The 19,966-nt window shown below is 39.6% G+C and overlaps 1 protein-coding gene across 14 annotated transcripts in view; it reads right to left on the bottom strand.

Moving 5' to 3' along the window:
* Positions 1–1,900: 1,900 nt before the first annotated feature.
* SCN11A (sodium voltage-gated channel alpha subunit 11) overlaps positions 1,901–19,966 on the bottom strand; it is a 122,922-nt gene continuing 104,856 nt past the window's right edge. For 10 of the 14 annotated variants that reach the window (XM_074345186.1, XM_074345184.1, XM_074345185.1 and 7 more), the window contains 7 exons: positions 18,380–18,481; positions 17,632–17,901; positions 16,884–16,937; positions 14,147–14,288; positions 9,036–9,136; positions 6,487–6,757; positions 1,901–3,574 (listed from right to left, as the gene is read on the bottom strand). In XM_074345186.1, coding sequence (XP_074201287.1) covers positions 2,550–3,574; positions 6,487–6,757; positions 9,036–9,136; positions 14,147–14,288; positions 16,884–16,937; positions 17,632–17,901; positions 18,380–18,481 — 1,965 coding nt within the window. In that variant the 3' untranslated portion in view covers positions 1,901–2,549. Of the gene's footprint in view, positions 3,575–6,478; positions 6,758–9,035; positions 9,137–14,146; positions 14,289–16,883; positions 16,938–17,631; positions 17,902–18,379; positions 18,482–19,966 lie in introns of those variants that run through there. The other 4 variants (XM_074345191.1, XM_074345193.1, XM_074345194.1 and 1 more) reach the window with 4 other exon arrangements.

Raw genomic sequence — 19,966 nt, 5'->3', positions numbered from 1 at the left:
CTCAGGAAATTGTCTGTTGATTGAATTGAGCAGAGGCTGATTTGCCTGGAGAAAAGAAGGCTCAGAAGACAGGACTGGATTCATGTGCCTGTGGGACTGTTCGCCATGGACATTCAGCACGGCCCCAGGAGGATGAAGCTCAGACCAACATCTCTGCCTCTTGGGGGGTATCCTGGGTCCTTGCACAGTGAGAGCTATCTCTGGGGAGTGTGAGTTTTCTACCATCCATCAGGGGTAATTCATTACTTCCTGCCTTGGCTGTCTTCTCCCTTAGCCCTGTGGCTCTTTGAGTGCTGCAGATAGACACTGTGTAGCTCTAAAAAAGAATGTGTCAGGTACTTGCTGCCATCTAGTGAAGGAAGCATGGTTCAGTCTCTTGCAAATACCAAACAGATCCTGTGCTCACCTCAGGAGCTGGCTCCAAGAATTCAGCACTGGGGAAAGGGGACCACATGGGGGTGGACAGGTATGTGTGAGAATGGCCGAAGACACTGCATAGAACAGAAGATATTCAAGCCCCTAAACTGTAATCTGAAATAGACAAGACCATACCCTTCCAAATCCTCCTTTATCTCCAGCCAGGAGTTATCCCTACTGGAATGATGGCCAGCCATCTTTGCCAGAAAACTTGGTAGGGATCCATAAAATATCCAGAGTTCAGAATCAGAGGCATCTTTTAGGAAAGCCATAGGTAATCCCCAGTGCCTCAAGCACAACTGGCTCTGGCTTTAGAACGGGTGATTTCCACAAGGCTCCTGCAGCCAGCCCTGCATGGGAGCCCCTGTGACCCTGTCTCAAAAGTACCCTCGTTCTGGGAACATCCATTCCCTCTGCCCCAGCACAGCACAGAGGCTCAGGTCTACCTGGTGAGTGACTGCATACTGACCGAGTTATTGTGAGGTACAAATGAGATTTTGCAGGGCAAATGCTCAGCCAGTGCCTGATGCAAAGCAAATGCTAAGTAAAAATTAGATACTGATAGTGATTAGATAATGATATTAATACTTTTTGCCAGTGCTCCAGAGCACGAGGCTGCCCACAGAACTCAAGACTTAATTCAGAGCCTGGACACTGAGTCATAGTTACACATGACAATCCTATACACATTGGAAATTACCACTCCCTCAGTGCACCACAGCATCCGGCACTGGTCTTCCCTCCACTGGACAGCGAGAAGCAGGTCAGAGGCTCAGGCCTCAGACTCCAGGCTGCTGACAGACACATCAGCTCCTCTAGCCTGTCTGAGATACAGGGCTATTTCTGCAGGATTTTCCTCTGTCTAAATTATCACAATGTAGTTCTTTGCCCTCAATCCAGTCTCTTTGGGGGCTGACAGCCTAATGTCTTGTTTGGTTTCTGGGCATCTCCAATTTTTAGAGAGGTGCTGGGCTGCTCCTGGGGCCAGGCCCTTCTGTTATACCTGGGTTGTTCTCTGGGCTGAGTTTCATGCAGACATTCAGCCAGAACTGAGTGTACGGCTCATCAAATGGCTGAGATTACTGGCTACGCAGTACATCTTACGGCTTTCCCACCTGTGGGGTCCAGGTGTTCTAAGAGGGTGCTCTTTCCATCCAAGGTGCCCATTGCAGATATTTTAACCAGAGGCAAGTGAGACCATCTTTCTGGTTCCAGCCAGCGGTGTGCTGAGCCAGCTCGAGCCAGCTCATGAGAACTGATGGTGGACGCCTCTTCCCAACTCTACGTTCAGAAACATCACGTTGGTAGCTTGAAATTTGCTGTGATGGGAGCATTCACCATAGAAATCAGTAGATGCTACAAATCATGGCTTTTTTTTTTTTTCCTGAAGAGCAACTGTTATACTTTTACCCACATGTCACTGGCTCCCACGTTTAATTCCAAGCAAAGCACCACATTTAAACTACTACTCGCAGAGCCACTAAGCAATCTGAATGAATTGCAAACCCAAAGTCTCATTTATTTATTTATTTTCCAAATATATATAACAGATTGCAGCTGGTGAAAGATAGAGTGGTACTGATAAGTCACGATCATGCTTTTAGGAGGCTTAAAAAAAAAACCAAACCTGAAGTATTTAATGTTGGTAAAAAAAATCTGTAATAAGCTATTTATTTATTGGCAGGTTTTGAATTTTCACTTAGCATGCAGAAGAGTTACATGTGATAAGCCGCATACTTTTACTGGGAAAAACATCAGGCAAAGGTATTGGATATTAAGGAGCATCTGGAAAAACACAATTTAAAAATTTAATGTGTGTGTTGTTTGTTTGTTTTGGTTTCTTATCCTTTTCTTTTGCCATAATTTGAGCTGTGTTTCAATCCTCTCATTAGTGTGTCCTCTCCAGCCCTTTCTAGGGCCTTTTTCCTTACTAAAACAGTACCAGTGGTTATAGTCAGGAAGTCTCTATAAGAACCATTTGAAGTGAATCCTGAAATATCATTTCTTTTAGCCTGGAAAAAAATGGAATGTCTAGTTCAGTAAGTCCACTGTTTGTTCCACACTGAGCTGTGGATCCCTTGGAGCTCAGAAGCTGGAGGCAAGGCTGTGAGGTAGGGGTGGAGGTGAGGGGCTCAGTCATAGTGGACCTTGCCCTCGGTGGCCCCAGAGCTGGACAAGTCCCCATTGCAGAGCACCTGGAGTGGTGAATGAGGCCTGTCTTCCAAGGCACACTTGGTCATCTTGTACTTTCGAAAGGCCTTTTGAATAACAGCAGCACATCGTTCTTCTTCCTTCCTTTTGGTGGTAGTGACTATGGGTTCATATAACTTCTTGAAAGGGTTGGCTTCCATGAACTTCTCCTCCATCACTGCTTTCATGCTATCCAGGCCACTGGATTCTCCAAGTACCCTAGCGGTGAAAGCAAAGAGAATATCCAGGCAATGGAGGCGATCTCCGCTCACCATGGGCAAGTCCATTACTAAAAATTGGTACCTATTTGGCTTTGCCACTCGCAAAGGCTCAGGAAGGGCATCAGCAAAGTCAGAAAGGGAAGAATATCTGATAAACTGTGTTGCTTCTGGGTCAAACTTTTCCCAGACTTCGTAGAACATTTCAAAGTCATCTTCCCCCAATGGGTCCTCACTTTCTTCAGTGGCTGTATTGAAATTCTCTAGAATCACAGCAATATACATATTGACAACGATGAGAAAGGAGATGATGATGTAACTAACGAAGTAGGCTATGGCTATGGTAGATAAGTGACAGTTTTCTGACTTAGGGTTACATAAGTCTTCTGATTGCAACATGGGGTTGAGGAGGGCATCCCAGCCTGCTGATGTGGTTATCTGGAAGAGGCAGAGCATGCTGCCTACAAAAGTCTGAAAGTTGAATATGTCATCAATTCCAGACGCTGGCTTTACTTTGTAAAAACAGTTCATACCAAAAATGGCATAAATAAACATAACCAGAAAGAGTAGAAGACCGATGTTGAATAGAGAGGGAAGGGACATCATCAGAGCAAAAAGGAGAGTTCTGATTCCTCGTGCTGCCCGAACGAGTCTCAGGATTCGGCCAATCCGGGCCAAGCGGATAATTCTGAAGAGTGTTGGAGGGAAAGGAATGTGCTCCTGGTTCTCCAAGGCAGAAATCATTGTACCTTAAGAGAAGGAGAAGGTTCGATCAATTTCCAGCATGTCGACTGGCTTTAGACCTTGCCTGTCTCTCCTATCATGGATAATGAGTGGAACTAACTTTTTATCATTACGTTTTAATTTCTGTACAAAATTTAAAAAATTTTACCCATATCAGGGAATATATATATCTGTGCCTTAAAAGTGGAAAATAATTTCCAAGGGTCATACTGTTTTAGATGAGACAGGTCTAAAGTACCGACGACATCCAAGGAAAAGAAATGAAACAGTTTATGAAAGGCTATTTTGTGAGTTATCTTAGGCACTTGAAGTACATTTGTCTATGTTGGGCATTTAAAGTCACTCATGGGGTAACAAATATAATAGTTTTCCATATTTATTATATAAACAGAATGGAAAACAGATAAACTACGGATGCAGTCATTTAGGTTAGAATGCAAGAAGAAATTTCTGCTACTGAAGGTTGGCTTGAGCCTGAGCTATCAGTGGAAACTGTACAGCCCTTAACCCCAAAGTTTCTTAAACAAACAAGTTCTTATTATTATAGAGGGACTTGGATGCAGCCTGCTGCAGGAGAGGACAGGACTGGAGGAAGAGGGTCGTGTTGGGAATGTTTATCTTTTGGCTGAAGCTGCCATGAATCTCTCATATTTGCCAATATGCTCATTCCAAGGACTCCTGGAAGTCCAAAGTCAAAAAGCTTAAGGGATTAAACTGGAGATAGTTTCTCCATTGTTGCAGACACCCCAGAAATGACACCTCAAGCAGAGGTTTTGGCAGACTGCTGAATATTTGGCCTAAAATGTCATCTTGTTTTCTCATTGCTTGCTCTGCAAGCAAGTAATACAAGGATTTAAAAAGAACTCACATTTTGGCCCAAATATTACAGAATGGCTGGAGCACGCCTGCCTTGTGTAGATCTGGCCTTGTTCTTGCTCTGAGGATCCTCTAATGACTTTAGCCAAAACTATCTGCCATCACTTGTTGACTGAAGAGAACTAGTTGATGATATACTTCATTGGCTGCCCAAATGTGCCAAGGAAGTTTAATTCATATGCTCATTGGGCAACCAACTCTGATGAGATGTGGAACCTACTAAGTATCGACTAAGTAACAACTGGAGGAGGTCTATCCTTCAAGGTCCACTGCCTCCATGAATTTTTTTTGAGTAATCAAGTCCACAGTAATCTGTCCTTCCTCTGAGCTCAATTCTTCTGTGTAACATATGATTTTGTGTTCAATTAACTTCTCTTTTTCTGACCCATTAAGGTGGTAGATCTTAATACTTCCACTGGATTTTTAATTCCTAGAGAGATTCACTTTCACTTCCACTCATTTTGTATTTCTTTAAAAGTTTAGGAGAGAGTGTGAAAAAATGCAGAGAGGCTAAGTGTTGGATAGCAGACCATCTGGCAAAAGCATATAAAATGCTGTCCACGTTGGTGAGTAGGATTTGGCATAATGTGTGGATTTTCTCATCTGTTGGAGCAAGCTGCTGTACAGTGCTATGCAGTGCAGCTGCAATTGCCTAGAAGTTGTTCAAAGGACAGAAGTCAGAGGTAGTTCCATGAACTCTACAATGCCTGGCACTGCCTGGAAGTTCAATAAATAGTGGAATGAATGAATTGTTCTCTGCATATTGGAGGGAGAGCTTTTTAAGCTCTCTGAGGGCTGCCTCAAACTCATCCTATCATCATTTTCTAACTTTATTCCTGCTGTCAATTTCACCAGGACTTGCTTGGAATTGACTAAAGATTAACAACAGCCTTATTTAATCATAAGCATGTGGAAGCATCTATCACTAAACTTTATCTACATAAACTTCATGGCTTAGAAACCACAATAGACCATGAACTGTACCATTTTCTTGATCTCTGAAACATCTGCATTGCTGTGGTAGCAATAGGAACCAAAATATTTTGATCCAGTTTATCTGTTTAATGCAACCCTTCTGAGATTAGCCCAAGACCTTCCACTTATGAAATCAGTTTTCATTGTCTCCATTGCTTTTAGAACTATGAGAAGGGCCCCTGGGCAGTTTTACATAGTTAAAAAAAAAAGTCAAATTATTGGTTTAGTTAAAAGTAGACGTCAAAAACCCAGAGTAAAACTGTATAGTTTAGTCATAAAGAATTCAATTTCAAAGTTGGTGTGTGTCTGTTTTATAGAAAGGTACATGGCAATAATCCTCTTTTTTCCTTTATTTTTCTTCTATAAACCTTACAGTTAATTCCTGTCTGCAGTTGAGAAAAATATACTGATTATAGAGTGAGGCTGGTTGATGAATAGGGTCCAAGCTGTTGAGACAAGTGTAGTTCACCCTGTGGTTTAAGTTGGCTTGGGATACAGAATAAAGAGAAAGCATTACTTGTCCTTATGACACATTCTTGGGAGCCTAACTGAGGTTGGGTCCTGAAGGCCCTGCACAAGGAGGAGGTAAAGGAAGTCCTGGCAATGTCATAGGGCACAATAATTGTGATCTGATACCCACACGGATTTTGAACTATGCAAAAACATGGAAATTAAATGCCAAATTCTTAAAACAAACAAACAAAATGCTCATTAGGGCTTATAGTTGCACACGGAAGGTAGAATCTTGACTCAATTCCATGGATAAAGCAAGTACCCCCATAAAACTTTTTAAGTCATCTTAATTTTGTCTGTCTCCATTGAATAAATTATGCACATAATTAATTAACTCTATTTCAACTGGGTAGACAGTCAAGGGAATGGAAATCACCGTACCTCCTAGCTACTTCCCAGAAGAGAATGGCATTAGTTCACCTATTTTTACAAAAATCACATTAAGCCTAATTTTCTGCCTTGTGGATACTTTGGACACACTTCCAAATGAAAAGATTTACAAGTTTACCTCTGATTCTCAAATTAAAGCCCTTTGGCTGCCAGTTTTACTTACTAACAATAGAAAGGATCACGATCACACAATCAAATAAATTCCAGCCATTGGCGAAGTAGTATTGTCTCAAAGCAAAGATTTTGATGAGACACTCAATTGTAAAGATGACCACAAAGGCCAGGTTGAGATGCTCAAGGATGAGTTTCTTGTGATCGGGCTGGCCATATGATTCAGCCATCATGCTAATCATGTTGAGGAGAATGAGGATGATGATGATGATGTCAAAGACCTGGCTTGTGACCAGGTCAAACACAAGACCCTGGCATTTGTTCTGAGGGAAAAAAATAAAAAGGAATCATAGATCATTTTGAGTTGTAGAAATGAAATCACATACATAAAAGGCACATATAACAGAACCTGTCCTCTCTTACAATTAAAGCAGTTTATTGGAAAATGTACAAACCCCTTTTAAAGGGCAGGAAATTCTTCTATATATATATTTTTCATTTAAATTTAATCAGATTACTGGTTTTAAGCTGTAGGCTTATTGTGTTCATTCCATTTTAAAACAAAAAGCAAAAAAAATTTTTTTAGTAATAACACAACTTTGATGCGGTGGATGACATCATTTTGCTGAAATAAAACAGCTCATGTTGAATTATTAGTAAAAAAGGAACTCTAGTCTCTATACTTCATCTGCTTCTATATTTTGACTTCAATAATATTAATACAAAGACTATCTGCTGACATAATTATGTTGGGCAAAATGGAATTAACATCTCCAAAGCTCCATTTGTCAGTTCAGAATAATCAGACTTTATACTTAACCAAAACCCTGTATTCAAGCAATTCTTGAATGCCAGCTTTCTAATTCTTGTTCACTTGAAGATAAAGCTAGATAAATGGGATTATGATTCAATGATTACTAAAAATGGAAACAGAAAAACTGATTATTTCACGTTATCACTGTTGGTAAACTTGCATGTTGGTTTGTGCATGGATGGCCTGCTCCAAGCTAAGGATGTGCTGATTGCTCTGGTACAGGTTCTACCTCAAATCTGTCTGTCTAATCTACCATGTGCAGTGAAATGACTCAATTATTCCACTATTTTCTTTAATCTAACCTCTATAAGGTACTACTTTGTTCTTTATTTAGGTGGAGAACTGTTCTTAAACACAAACTCAGACACTGATATTGTATGGCATTCTTGGATATACATTTTTACAATATATGTATATATTACACTATTTTATATTATATATTATCCAATCTAAGTAAACATACAGTATTCTATTTAGAAACCTCATAAACCCCTAAGAATTCACCTTTATAATCCCAGGTATCTGTTACGGTAATCCAGGCAAAAAATGATGTTGGTTTTTGGTGGTTAACAATGGGGAAAGACATGAGCATTTAGGTTTAAGAACTAATATGGAAGTAGAAGCAGGAGTCAGAGACTGTTTGAATGGAGTAGGTTATGGGAAAGTTAAGGCTGAGGCTGTCATTTCTGGTTCGTGGAGCATTCAACCAACCAGAGAACAGAGGATGAGGAGTTTTGGGGGGAGAGGATAGATCTGTCCCAAGCACTTGGAGTCTGAGGTGCCAGTGGGACATCTAAGGGACATGGGCAGTTAGAGGTGTAGGTCTGGAGCTCAAGCAGAGAGCTGGAATGCAGATGTGGAGTTCAACAGCATCAGTACTGAAACGAATTAAAATCAGAGAGTGAATCACAGCAGTCAGAGAAAGCAAGGGCAATGAGGAGAAAGAGGGTAGGTATGCTGTACACCAGAAATTGACACATTGTAAACTGACTATACTTCAATTAAAAAAAAAAAAAGAAGAAGAAGAAAGAAGGTAGGGACTGCAGTAGAAGTTGATGTCTTTCAAACTTTGCTCCAGGAGCCCTAAAGCTTATCACCTGTTTTTGTAACCCATGAGCTCAGAATGGGTTTTACACTTTTAAATGTTTGAGGAAAAACTCAAAAGAATAAAATTTTGACATATGAAAATTATATGAAATCCAAATTTTAGTGTGTATAAATAAACTTGTACTGGAGCACTGTCAAGCACATTTATTCTGTATCATCAATGTCTGATTTTGTGCTGCAACAGTGGAGTTTAGTAGCAGCAGCAGAGAACACATGGCCTGCAAAGCCTAAAATATTTACTGTCTGACCTTTAACAGAAAAAGTTTGTCTGCTCCTCATCTAGAAAGTTTATCATAAGTACTTGTGAAGTAGAAGTGAGTATGCATGACCTCAACTTCACACCAGAAGAAGCTGGTAAAAGATCTTATAAATGCATTTTAAATTGGCCAAGATTAAATTAAAACCAACTGCTAAATTCACATCATTGCAATAAGTATATACTAAACACCTATTGTGTGCTTGCTAAAAACCAAACTAAAGTTGTTGCCCGGGATCATACTGTTGAATTGGAATGTATAATTTTCCTAACTACTTGAGCCATACACCAGTGTATCTGGGTTCCTATTGAGTTCTTAGATAAAGTCTATAAATTTAAAAATTAAAGAAGACTGGTACTGCAGATATCTGGGTTCCTCATAACCATTTAATGCATCTATGTATTTAGAATTAAGTGCTCTCACCAGAGGCCTTGGAATGGGCCTTTGAGGTTTTTTGGATCCTAGTTTTTTCATTGCATTATAGTATTTCTTCTGCTCTTCTGTCATAAAAATGTCTTGGCCACCTAAGTATATGGAGAAGATGAGCGCTAATTATCATTAATGGATTTTTGGAAATAAGTTTTGAATTTTCAGAAACAGTTTTCAAGTCATATTACATTTCTATCAACAATTCCTAAAATTCCAATGGGAAGCAAAAAGAGACTCTAAGGGAGGGCTGAAAGGAAACAGGTTTTAAATGATGGAATAAGGGAGAAATGTTACTTTTATCAGTTATATTTCACTTTTATAATATAAACAAAGATTACAAATTTTTCACAAACATCACAGAATCTTTACAAAAAATGAATACATTTCAAGTTGCATAAATCAACCACCATGCAACAAAAACAGAAATTAGTAACAAAAATTTAAACAAACAAAAAAAATCCTCCAAACTACCAATTAAAAATTCTCCTAAATATGTGAATGCATGTATCAATACTAATAAAATCTGTCCAGAGCCACTCTCAGAAAAAAAAAAAAAAAACAGAGCTTTAAATGTTTTCACTACTGAGGAAGAAAAAATAGAAAAATGAGCTAGGATTTTCATTTCTGGAAATTTGGGTGTAGGGTGGGAAATAACCACAAATGCTGGATAAAATAGAACAGAATTCCTTTAAAATATATAGCTGAACTTGCACAAAAGTAAGGAAAATCTCCATTGTCTGAAAATCAAGAGAGATCAAAAAGGCAGAGTAGTAAATTAGTCCTGAAGCCATGGTTGGCATAAGAGCATATGCTAATCTCTATAAAAATTAGAATCTTGGGGCTTAATAACTACATGGGGTCATGGGGAAAAGGCAGTGGGGTTAGGCCAAGAAGCCTGAGTGAGTTTGGGACTCTCCAAGTGCTGCCATTAAAGGCTGAAGAAGAAAACCAAATCTGTCGGCAATGGAAGACAACCAGGAAACTGTTTCAGTCTGTACTATGGGTAAAAACCTAGTGTTTCTTAATTATTTGTGAATCCAAGCCTGCCTTGATGAGGGTGTGGGGTTTGAATTTATGCTACCAGTTCGAACCGAAAATAATCAGTCCTAGGACAGTCTTTTAAACAAATGATGCTAGGGAAACTGGATATCAACATGCAAAAGAATGAAGCTGAATGATTATCTAACACTATATACACAAATTAACTAAAAAATGGATCAAACACATAAATATAAGACCTAGAATAATAAAACTCTTAGAAGAAAACACAGAACAAAAGCTTCACAACATTGGATTTAGCAATGATTTCTTAGATATGACTCAAAAGACAAAAGGAAAAATAGACAAATTGGACTTCATAATAATTTTAAAATTTTGTGCATCTATGGTACTATCAACGGAATAAGAAGGCAACCCACAGAATGGGGAAAATACTTGCAAATCATATATCTGATAAGAGATTAATACCCAGAATATAGAGAGAACTCCTAAAATATGACAACAAAAAGACAAACAACCAGATTCAAAAATGGGCAAAGGGCTTGAATAGACATTTCTCCAAAGGAGATACATGAATGGCCAATAAGCACACACAAAAAAATATTCAGCACCACTAATCATTAGGGAAACGCAAATCAAAGCCAAAATGAGACACCTTACCTCCATAAGAATGACAATTATTAAAAAAAAAAAAGAGAGAGAAAACAGGTGTTGGTGAGGATGTAGAGAAATTAGAACCTTTGTACACTGTACATATTACCATATGATCCAGCAATTTTACTTTTGGGTACAGACCCAAAAGAACTGAAAGTAGGGTCTCAAAGAGGTATTTGCACATCCATGTTCATAGGGTCTTTATTCACAATAGCTAAAATGTGGAAGCAACCCAATTGTCCATTGAGAGATGAATGAATGAGCAAAATGTGGTACATACACACAGTGGAATATTCAGTCTTAAACAGGAAGGAAATTCTGCAATATACAACATAGATGAACCTTAAAGACATTACGGGGAATGAAATAAACCAGTCACAAAAAGACAAGCACTGTATGATTTCACTTACATGAGATACTTAGCATAGTCAAAATCATGGGAGACAGAAAACAGAACGGAAGTTGCCAGGGGCTGGGGGGAAGAATGGGGAGTTATTGTTTAATGGGTATAGAGTTTCAGTTTTACAAGATGAAGAATTATGGAAGTGGATGGTGATAATGGTTGTACAACATTTGGGATGTATTTAATATCACTTAACTGTGCACTAAAAAATAGTTAAGATGATAAATTTTATGAGTATTTTGCCACAGTAAGAAAAAATCTTTTTGAAAAAAATATAGCCCTGGAAATTAACCAGGTATTTTCAAGATGCCTGGCAGACACAAGTGTCTTTGGTAACCATATGCATCTTGATAATATTAAGACTATTATTCTGAGACTGTCCCATGTGTGCGTTGTGGGACAAAGAAAATGAGTAATTATGGAAATTCAACTTCTGTACCCATGAGAACCAGTTTTTTCAGTGAGGAAAAGAAGATATACAGATGTATTAGGTAAGTGAAAACCTTGAGTCCTGAATTTGAATGATCAGTATTCATACTTCCACAGATATATTTCCTTGCAGACCTAAATTTGAAGTAGCTCTGTCCACTGAAAAAGCCTCAGAACAATGACAATGAGCATTCTAGACTGTAGTCTTGGAACACCACCCCCTGCAGCAAAACCAGCACTACTTAAAGAGATGGCTGATTCCAGATCTGGGGCAGGAAGGATACAAACTAAGCCTAGAACATACTGTCATTCCAGACGGCAAGGAAGTCATCAAATGGGAAGAACTCATTTGAATCTTGATTTGAACAGAAACGAACTTTAATGTCAATCAATGAAAGAATTAATATTTGAAGGACATAAAAGACTAGAGGTAGTTGATGAATTTAGAGAATTCATATTAAACTTTTTAGGTGTGATGATGGCATTGTAATTATGTTTAAGAAGAGATATGTTCTGAAATATTTGTGAATGAAATGATATGATGTCCTGGATCTGCTCTATAAAATATACAGTGGCAGGATTGGGCAATGACACAGATGCTATAAGGATGTTCTTAAGTTAATAAATGTTGTGTTGAGTGAAGGATATTTTAGGTTCATTTTACCATACTCTTAACGCATGTTTGACATTTTCTGTAATAAAAAGTAAACCAAAACAGAACAAAGATGCTATGGACTGATCAAAACAGTGATTTCAAATGTAAGGTTAAATCCAAAATCACAAGGCCGGACGTTCAAATTGCAGGTATTGATTGCAATCAAGCTGCATATTACAGAGGTGGCTCTTCATAGCACACTCCCGAGTCACAGTAGCGATATCATTGCTGAAGGACTGTGACTCTCCCAGCAGACACTAAGAGAGCTGAGCAGTAGCAAGGTACATTTTAGATGTATTAAAAAAGCTCACCAGAAGAAAGTAAAAAGAGCCACAAAACAATTAGGAAAATCAAAGGTGAATATTTACCTGATTTTAAGATTAAGAAATGCCATTAGTATATAAATGCAAGGAAAAAAAGCCAAGAAGGACCAGATTGAGAGTTTGATTCCATAAAAATGCTAAACATATAAGTCAAAAATGTCATTACAAAAACATAAGAGGCAAGTCACAAACTGGACTTACTATATAAAAAACATAAGAAAAAGATGATAATGTCAATTTTAAAGAGATAAAGACCAAAACCAGATAACGCTTAAGGAAGAAATACTTATGACCATCAACCTATGAAAATGTGTAGAACCTCACAAATAAGCTAATTAATAAATGAATGTAAAACTATGAGGTAACACTTTGACCCATTAAGGTAGAAAAGACAATTAGAAGTTACAGAAATCAGAATGATGAGAAGAGAGTAAACAAGCATTTTCATGGCTTATAAAAGGAGCTTTTCATAGCTTTCACAGCTTACAAAAGCACAGCATTTGACAATATATCTTTAATGCCTTAAATTCTAGGAATTTATCCAAGGAAATAATCAGAGATACACAGAGAGGATTTCAAGAATGTTCATGATTATTTTAGAGGAGCAAAAAATTCGGAAATGACCTAAGGGTCCCTAAGATGGGGGGAATGATTAGGACAAATTATGACCTATCCATAACATGGGATGGAATTCAGCCCCTAAAATTCTCATAACAAAGATGATCTCATGACATGGACTCATAACTAATGGGGAGGAGGAGAACCCACAAAATTAAAAATATCATGTAATCTCAACATGGGACACAAGTTTACTGAAAGAGTTTACAGACCTTCCTGGACTTACAATGGGATTACATCCCAATAAACCCATTGTAAGTTGGAAATGCATTTAATACACAACCTACTGAACAACACAGTTTAGTCTAGCATCCCTTAAAGGTGCTCAGAACACTCACATTAGCCTACAGATGGGCAAAATCATGTGACACAAAGCTTGTTTTACAATGAAGTGTTGAATAGCTCATGCACTTCATTGAATACTGAACTGAAAGTGAAAAACAGAATGGTCGTATGGGTATAGGAATGTTGTTTTTAAGTGTATTGGCTGTTTACCCTTGTGATCGCATGGCTGACTGGGAGCTGTGGCTGCTCCTTCCAGCATCATGAGAGAGGACAGTACCACATACCTCTAGCCCAGGAAAAGTTCACAGTTCAAACTCTGAAGTAAGGTTTCCACTCAACGCATATCACTTTCGCATCATCATAAAGTTGAAAACTCCTAAGTCGAACTATCCTAAGTTGGGGGTCATCTATACTGCTTTTTATCCTAGATAACAAAGGTACACTTGAAAGGTTGCTATGTCATAAATACTAATCCTGGTAGTTGTTTTTGAATTAGGATTCAAGAGTGTCCTTGGTTTAAGAGGGTAGAGTGGAGAGTAAAAACAATGATTTAATAAAACCCAGCTGTTTTCAGTCCCTTTTCAGCTACATCTTCAAGAATCTGCTCCAGAAGGCTCCCTCTCTGTTGTCATGCAGATGATAAACTCTGCTTTGCACAACAGCCTATAACAGATTTATGCTCCATTCAAGTTTTTCAGAGAAGAGAGGCAAAAATACCAAATCCCGACAATCCCCATACTTATCTTTTTCTGCTGCTGGTTGAAGTTGTCAATAATAACACCAATAAAGAGATTCAGAGTGAAGAATGAGCCAAAGATGATAAAAACTACGAAGTAAAGGTACATATATAGGTTCACCTCAAACGCTGGCTGCTGTCCTTCCTGTTTGGGGTGTTTTAAATGAGAGAAGAAAACAATTACTAGAGAAAAAGATAAGCTATCCGAACTGCCTGGTCCAGAGGATCAAAGTGTTTCTCAGCAGCATTAACCACTGAGCTTCCTCCAGTTAGCTGTGGTCCTGCAGGGAGCCCCCTTCCCTTTTTTAGTTTCCCCCTGCGCAGCTTGAGTGGTATCTTGCAGTGGGGAGAGGATGTGGTAGAGGATTAGGCTTTTTCTTCCAAGCAATGGAGAATCATTGCAGGGTTGTGCGAGAGGGGAGTGGCACAGTCATCTTCGGAAAGGTCTCTAGGATGTCCATGCGGACACATAATTGGAGGGAGTCAGACTGGAGATGGCCACCAGAGAAAGGGCATGTTCACCTCAGGCAGAGGAGATTGACTACCAACTCTTGTTGAATGGCTACGTCCTTCATGCAGAGCCCACTGTTGTATTTAGTCTGCACTTGTGTCCTGTCACTCTTGAACTCCTAGTGCCTGGCTTAGCTGACGGCATGTAGATTCTCCATACAAATTGAATGAATGTATTAATGAATGAATGAATCATCAAGCTCCAGAATGGACACAAATGGACTACAACCAAGCTCCCTTGGTCAAGGTGTGACCAACAGCATCTGAGATCTTTTTTGTCCAAGTTTTTCACATTGTTGTTGGTTTTAATCAGTTTGGGGATAGGTGGTGGGAGCATTTCTCTTTTCTTTCCCCTGATCACATTCAAAGATAGAGATGAGTGTTGATGGCTCTCTCGTCTGTTGAATGTACTTACAGTATGTTATGCAAAATTCACCACATAGACTAGTGTGATAGAGTTAAATATTTGAAACAATGATTTTTCTCTTTTGTCTTGAAGAGTACCTGACTTTAGTCCCAGTTGGCTTGAGGTATCTACTTGTTTGAATTAAGGGTAAGCATTAGTCTAGAAATAATGTAATGGGAAGAAAGAATTAATATTCAGCATCTGACATTTAAAATAAGATTATGCAGCAGGCTAGTAATCTTGCAAAGGGAGATTCAGATAGAAAGAGGAACAGACAAAAGCTGACCTCACTTGTACCCAGGGAATTGTCAGAAAGAGAAACAGAGAGGCAGAGAACATCAGAGCTACGAGATGTGCGTCCTGAGACTTTTCCTTCTTTGGGTTTGGAGAGGGAACTTGGGGTCTAGTAAATTGAGGGGAACATGGAGGGCAAAGAGTGTGTTTTCTGGTTCAACTTTGGTATTTTTCTAAGAGAAAAGTACTGCTGGGAAGGCCTGGGATACACTGGGCAGGCAGGATGACTTAAGAGGATGGAGTAGCATAATTGGGTAGACAGAGGTCTCTTGAAGCTTTTTCAGTTCTCATATGGCTTGGACATGGAGTTGATAGCCATGGGCTTGCCATGGCTTAAAAGCAAGGGATAGGAGTGGACTGCTGGGCCAAGGGACCATGTGAAGAATATGGCAGAAAGACAGTGCTTGAAACCAGGAGGAGTTGAAGGAGGAGAAAGGCTTGTATTTGTTACCACCAGGATGCTCTGTGACTACACAGACAAGGGCCATCATGCTGAAAGCCAGTACACACCAGTTAGAATGTCCCAGGACCAGCATCAGGATAGGCACACCTCCACCCACCTATCATTCATTCAGAGAGCATATGTAAGACACATACTACTTCTATCAAACAGAAGACTTCCTCCCCATCCCCCATCTCTGCCTCAAGGCAGATGGATGTCTAAGGTAAATTAAGGATGAAAATCACGTATTTAGACAAAAAATGAGCAAATTAATATTTTAAAATATTTCCTTTGTTATAAATTGCCCCTACTACTACTATAACACACCTATACCACTTCTACTGCCACTATCAGCTCACATGTATTGAACACCTACTATGTGCCAGCCATCAACTGGGCACACTCTCAAACAATAGCATATACCTGTGTGATGATAGTAAAACAAACTACAATGCTGGTTCCATTCTTGATTTTACCATTTGTTAGCACTACGACTTCAGATAGCACTCTCTCTTTCTATTCCTCAGTTTTCCCAACTGGGAAATAGAAATGTACTAGATTGTTGAGTACTCTTCTAACTTTGGGAATCCATGATCACTTTTTATTTAACTAGGATGTAACAGCTGACAATTACTAGAAGCCCCCTTAGTCTCTGGGCAGCCTGAAGCCATTGGAAGGGTCCCTCTTGTTCAGACTGAGTCCAGTCTTAAGGTTCTGCCACCTTAAGAGAGCAAGTACCCTTTGAAATGTGGCTTCTGCCTGTCCACTCAATTGAAGAAGAGGTGAGAGAGGGAAATAAAGGCATCCTGTAATTCTGTTGCTTCTGGCTCCATCTCCTACACGAGTGGTTTCTCCTTGGTCACTATAGAGAAAGAAGACTGGACTTTGGAGCATGCGAGCATGTAATACTCACGGCAGGACGAACACCCTTTTTTATCACTGTTTCATAGTGTTTGGCCTAATGAAAACAAGATAAAGAACGCTGCCCACTGGAACTATGATACAGGAAGCTCTCTGGACTGTCCTTGTCATCATGATATTCTTGATTTGATCCTAGCACTCTAAAACATGGTAGAACACAGGCTCACCTCTCTGGAATCAACAGCTGCATACATAATTTCCATCCAGCCCTTAAATGTTGCCTACAACAAAAGCAGAGAAATATCAACACAATTATATAGACTTGCCATCACCAGACAAGTGTCATGCAAAAGCCAGTGGGCAGATGCATGTAAGATGATGTTCTACCTTTCCAGGACAGAATATCCACATAAAAGAAAAGCAGAAGGAAATTCAAGGATAGGTGCCTTGGATTTGTTTTCTTCTTCACTTGTGCAAGATAAAAAGTTTAAAAACAAGAGAAATTTTTGCCTTAAAAACTGCTAGAGAAGCTATGGACCAACTGCTGCAAAGAGCCTGATTAAGACTCTTTCCTGATGCCATAATCTGTTTGCACTATCTGTCCAAAATTTTGAGACCAGGGTTTGATCTGGGACCGACTTCCAACAGGGAACTGTTACTAATGGCATGGCTTAGTATCTGAGGTTCCACAGTTCTCTGGCTGGAGCTCTGGAGAGCAAGGAACTGCTATATGGTACAGGTGGCATATACAGGGTGCTTAGAGGGCATCACTTGAAGGTTGAGGCTCAGTAGACAATAAAGTTGGAGATGCTCAGTGGGGAACAATTCCAGAGGGTATTAGCTTCCAAATAAAAAAATTGGGATTTGCTTCTAGGGAATCTCAATAGAGCCACTGTATTTTTATTAGCTGAGGAATGATTATGATTCTTTAAAGGTTTCTTTCCCCAAAGTGAAACACATATCAACAGAACTTACCACTTGCAGCAGGGCGAGGTAAGCCATTCCCACATTGTCAAAGTTGACTTGCAGGGTGCTCCAGTAGTGGTACTTTTCTTCACATTGACTTCGGTTTGCAACAATTTTGTAATCTATAACTGAGTTTGCGCCTGTTACATTAACACATCTTCCAAATTTTCCAGAAAACAAATTTACTCCCAGGATACAAAATATGAGCCAGAAAATGAGACAGACAAGCAAAACGTTCAGAATGGCAGGTATGGCACCTACTAGAGCATTAACTACCACCTTAAGGAAACAAAACAGAAGAAAAGCATAATAGGTGTGTGAGACTCACCAAGCTCTTGACCTCCCAGGATAGCCCTGATGTGTGGGACTGGACCTTTTGGAGTTTCATCTTTACTTTCCAACCCTGACCACCCATCCCAAGGAAAGCCCTGCTCTCAGCTCCATATGTCACGGGTCCTTTCTGTTGCCACTGAGGATCACTTGAGAATTGTACTCTGATGACAGTGTTGGAGATTTATGGGACACTTGCTCTGGGGTTAAAGGGAGGCCACAGACTGTCTCAGCTGTCACAGAAGTGCTTTTAGGATGAAGGCTGTGTCTTAGACTCTTCTCCATCCCTGAAATTCTAAGCAGTGGGCTGGTTGGGAAGGGTCCAGGAAAAGTCTGGCAATTTAAGGAGTCCAGACCAAGAAGAGCGATCAGACTCTTCTCCCTTCCCTGCTAGCTGATCTCCCTCCCATCCATGTGAAGAATGTACCTTCATTCCTTCAAACTGGGACAGTGCTCGCAGGGGCCTCAGGGCTCGTAGAGTCCGGAAGGACTTCAAGCCCTTTAAATCAATGAGACTGGTCACAGAGACCTGGTGGAAAAGAAGTCACAGGTAGTGCACCCAACTTGATGCCCAGAAAAGCCTGTAGGGGGCTGAGAACCCTCTGTCTGAGAGGCAAAAGCATTATGGCCACAGTGGATTACCCAGACACAGAAACCAGCCAGACCCTGCTGGAAGGGGAGAGCAGGTAGAGAGGCTAATTTTCTCCTTGTCTGGCAAAGCTACTGCCCATCTAGGTGAGAATGCATTTACATTATTTGTTTAACACAGAAAAGCTGAGAAATTGATGTGAATTAAAGGAAACCATAGAGACACGACAATGATACATCATGAGGGGTCCTGAGTTGAATCCTGGATTGGGGTTGGGTGAAAGGTGATGGTGGGTGGGCAGGGAGAAGTGGCCATAAAGGACCTTGTGACAACTCACCAAATTTGAAAATGGATGTGGGTTTTAGTATTGGATCATGTTAAATTTCCTAATTTTGATAACTGTATTGAGACTGTGTGAGATAGTATCTTTGTTCTTAGGAAATATACACTGAAATATTGACGGGTAAAGGAGCATGGTGCATACAGCTTAATCTCCAGCAGTTTAGGAAAACAATAGACCAAAAATGATAAAGCAAATGGGGTGAAAGTTAATTACTGGTGAATCTGGGGAAAGAGTATAAGGGGTTCTTTACATTACTTCTTGCTACTATTCTGTAAGTTTGAAATGATATCAAAATAAGAAATTACAAAGAAATAATAATTCTTTGCTAATATTTCCCCTCACTCAAAATAGCTCCTTTTTGGGAAGTTGAATCCAATTTTCTCTCCCAACATACTTCTTCCCAATGGAACAGAACTGAGGATGGGTAAACTCTGTGAGCACATTAGATTAAAATTTAACAAATAAGCTGAGCTTAAACTGAAGACCACTATTTGCAGCTCTCCGGCTGTTCTTACCGATTATGCAGAGCCTTCAGAGGCTCAGCTTGGAAGGGGAGTTGCTCAGCAGGACAGAAAGTGAGTTACTGATATTCCTGACTAAGCTGATGTCAAAGTTCACTATTATCTAAAAATACTCCCTACTAATCCTGCCAATCTCACTGTGGTAGTAAAATATTTGCAAACTGAGAGAAATTGAGTGAATATGACAGAATAGCCAGATTTAAAAATTTGTAATCAACTTTTAAAAATCACCACCAATTCAAAGTGTTTTTATTTATTATTATTTTTTTCCAAACAGGCTTTTTTTGTTCTTTGGTTTGTGACAGTATTGTCTGTAGGGAGAGTTACTTAAGCAGCTTTTCCAAATACTCCTTCTTTGTTCCTAGCCAGAGGGTAAAGAACGGCAAAGCTTAGCAGTTCTGACTTTACCAAGTGACTGTTACCATGGGTGGGAAAGAAGTGTTTCTAGAAGGACACTGTACACTTTCATCAGGAACCTCACCCCTGGTTTCTGTTCCAGTTCTGAGGCATTGATGAGACAGGCAGATACAAAAACATCCACACTCTTTCCCACTCTACAAC

Source organism: Camelus bactrianus, chromosome 17 (assembly GCF_048773025.1).
Source record: "Camelus bactrianus isolate YW-2024 breed Bactrian camel chromosome 17, ASM4877302v1, whole genome shotgun sequence".
In the NCBI taxonomy this organism is placed as follows: Eukaryota; Metazoa; Chordata; class Mammalia; order Artiodactyla; family Camelidae; genus Camelus; species Camelus bactrianus.
The sequence above is the reverse complement of the archived record's forward strand: the minus strand, read 5'-3'. Positions and strand labels throughout refer to the sequence as shown.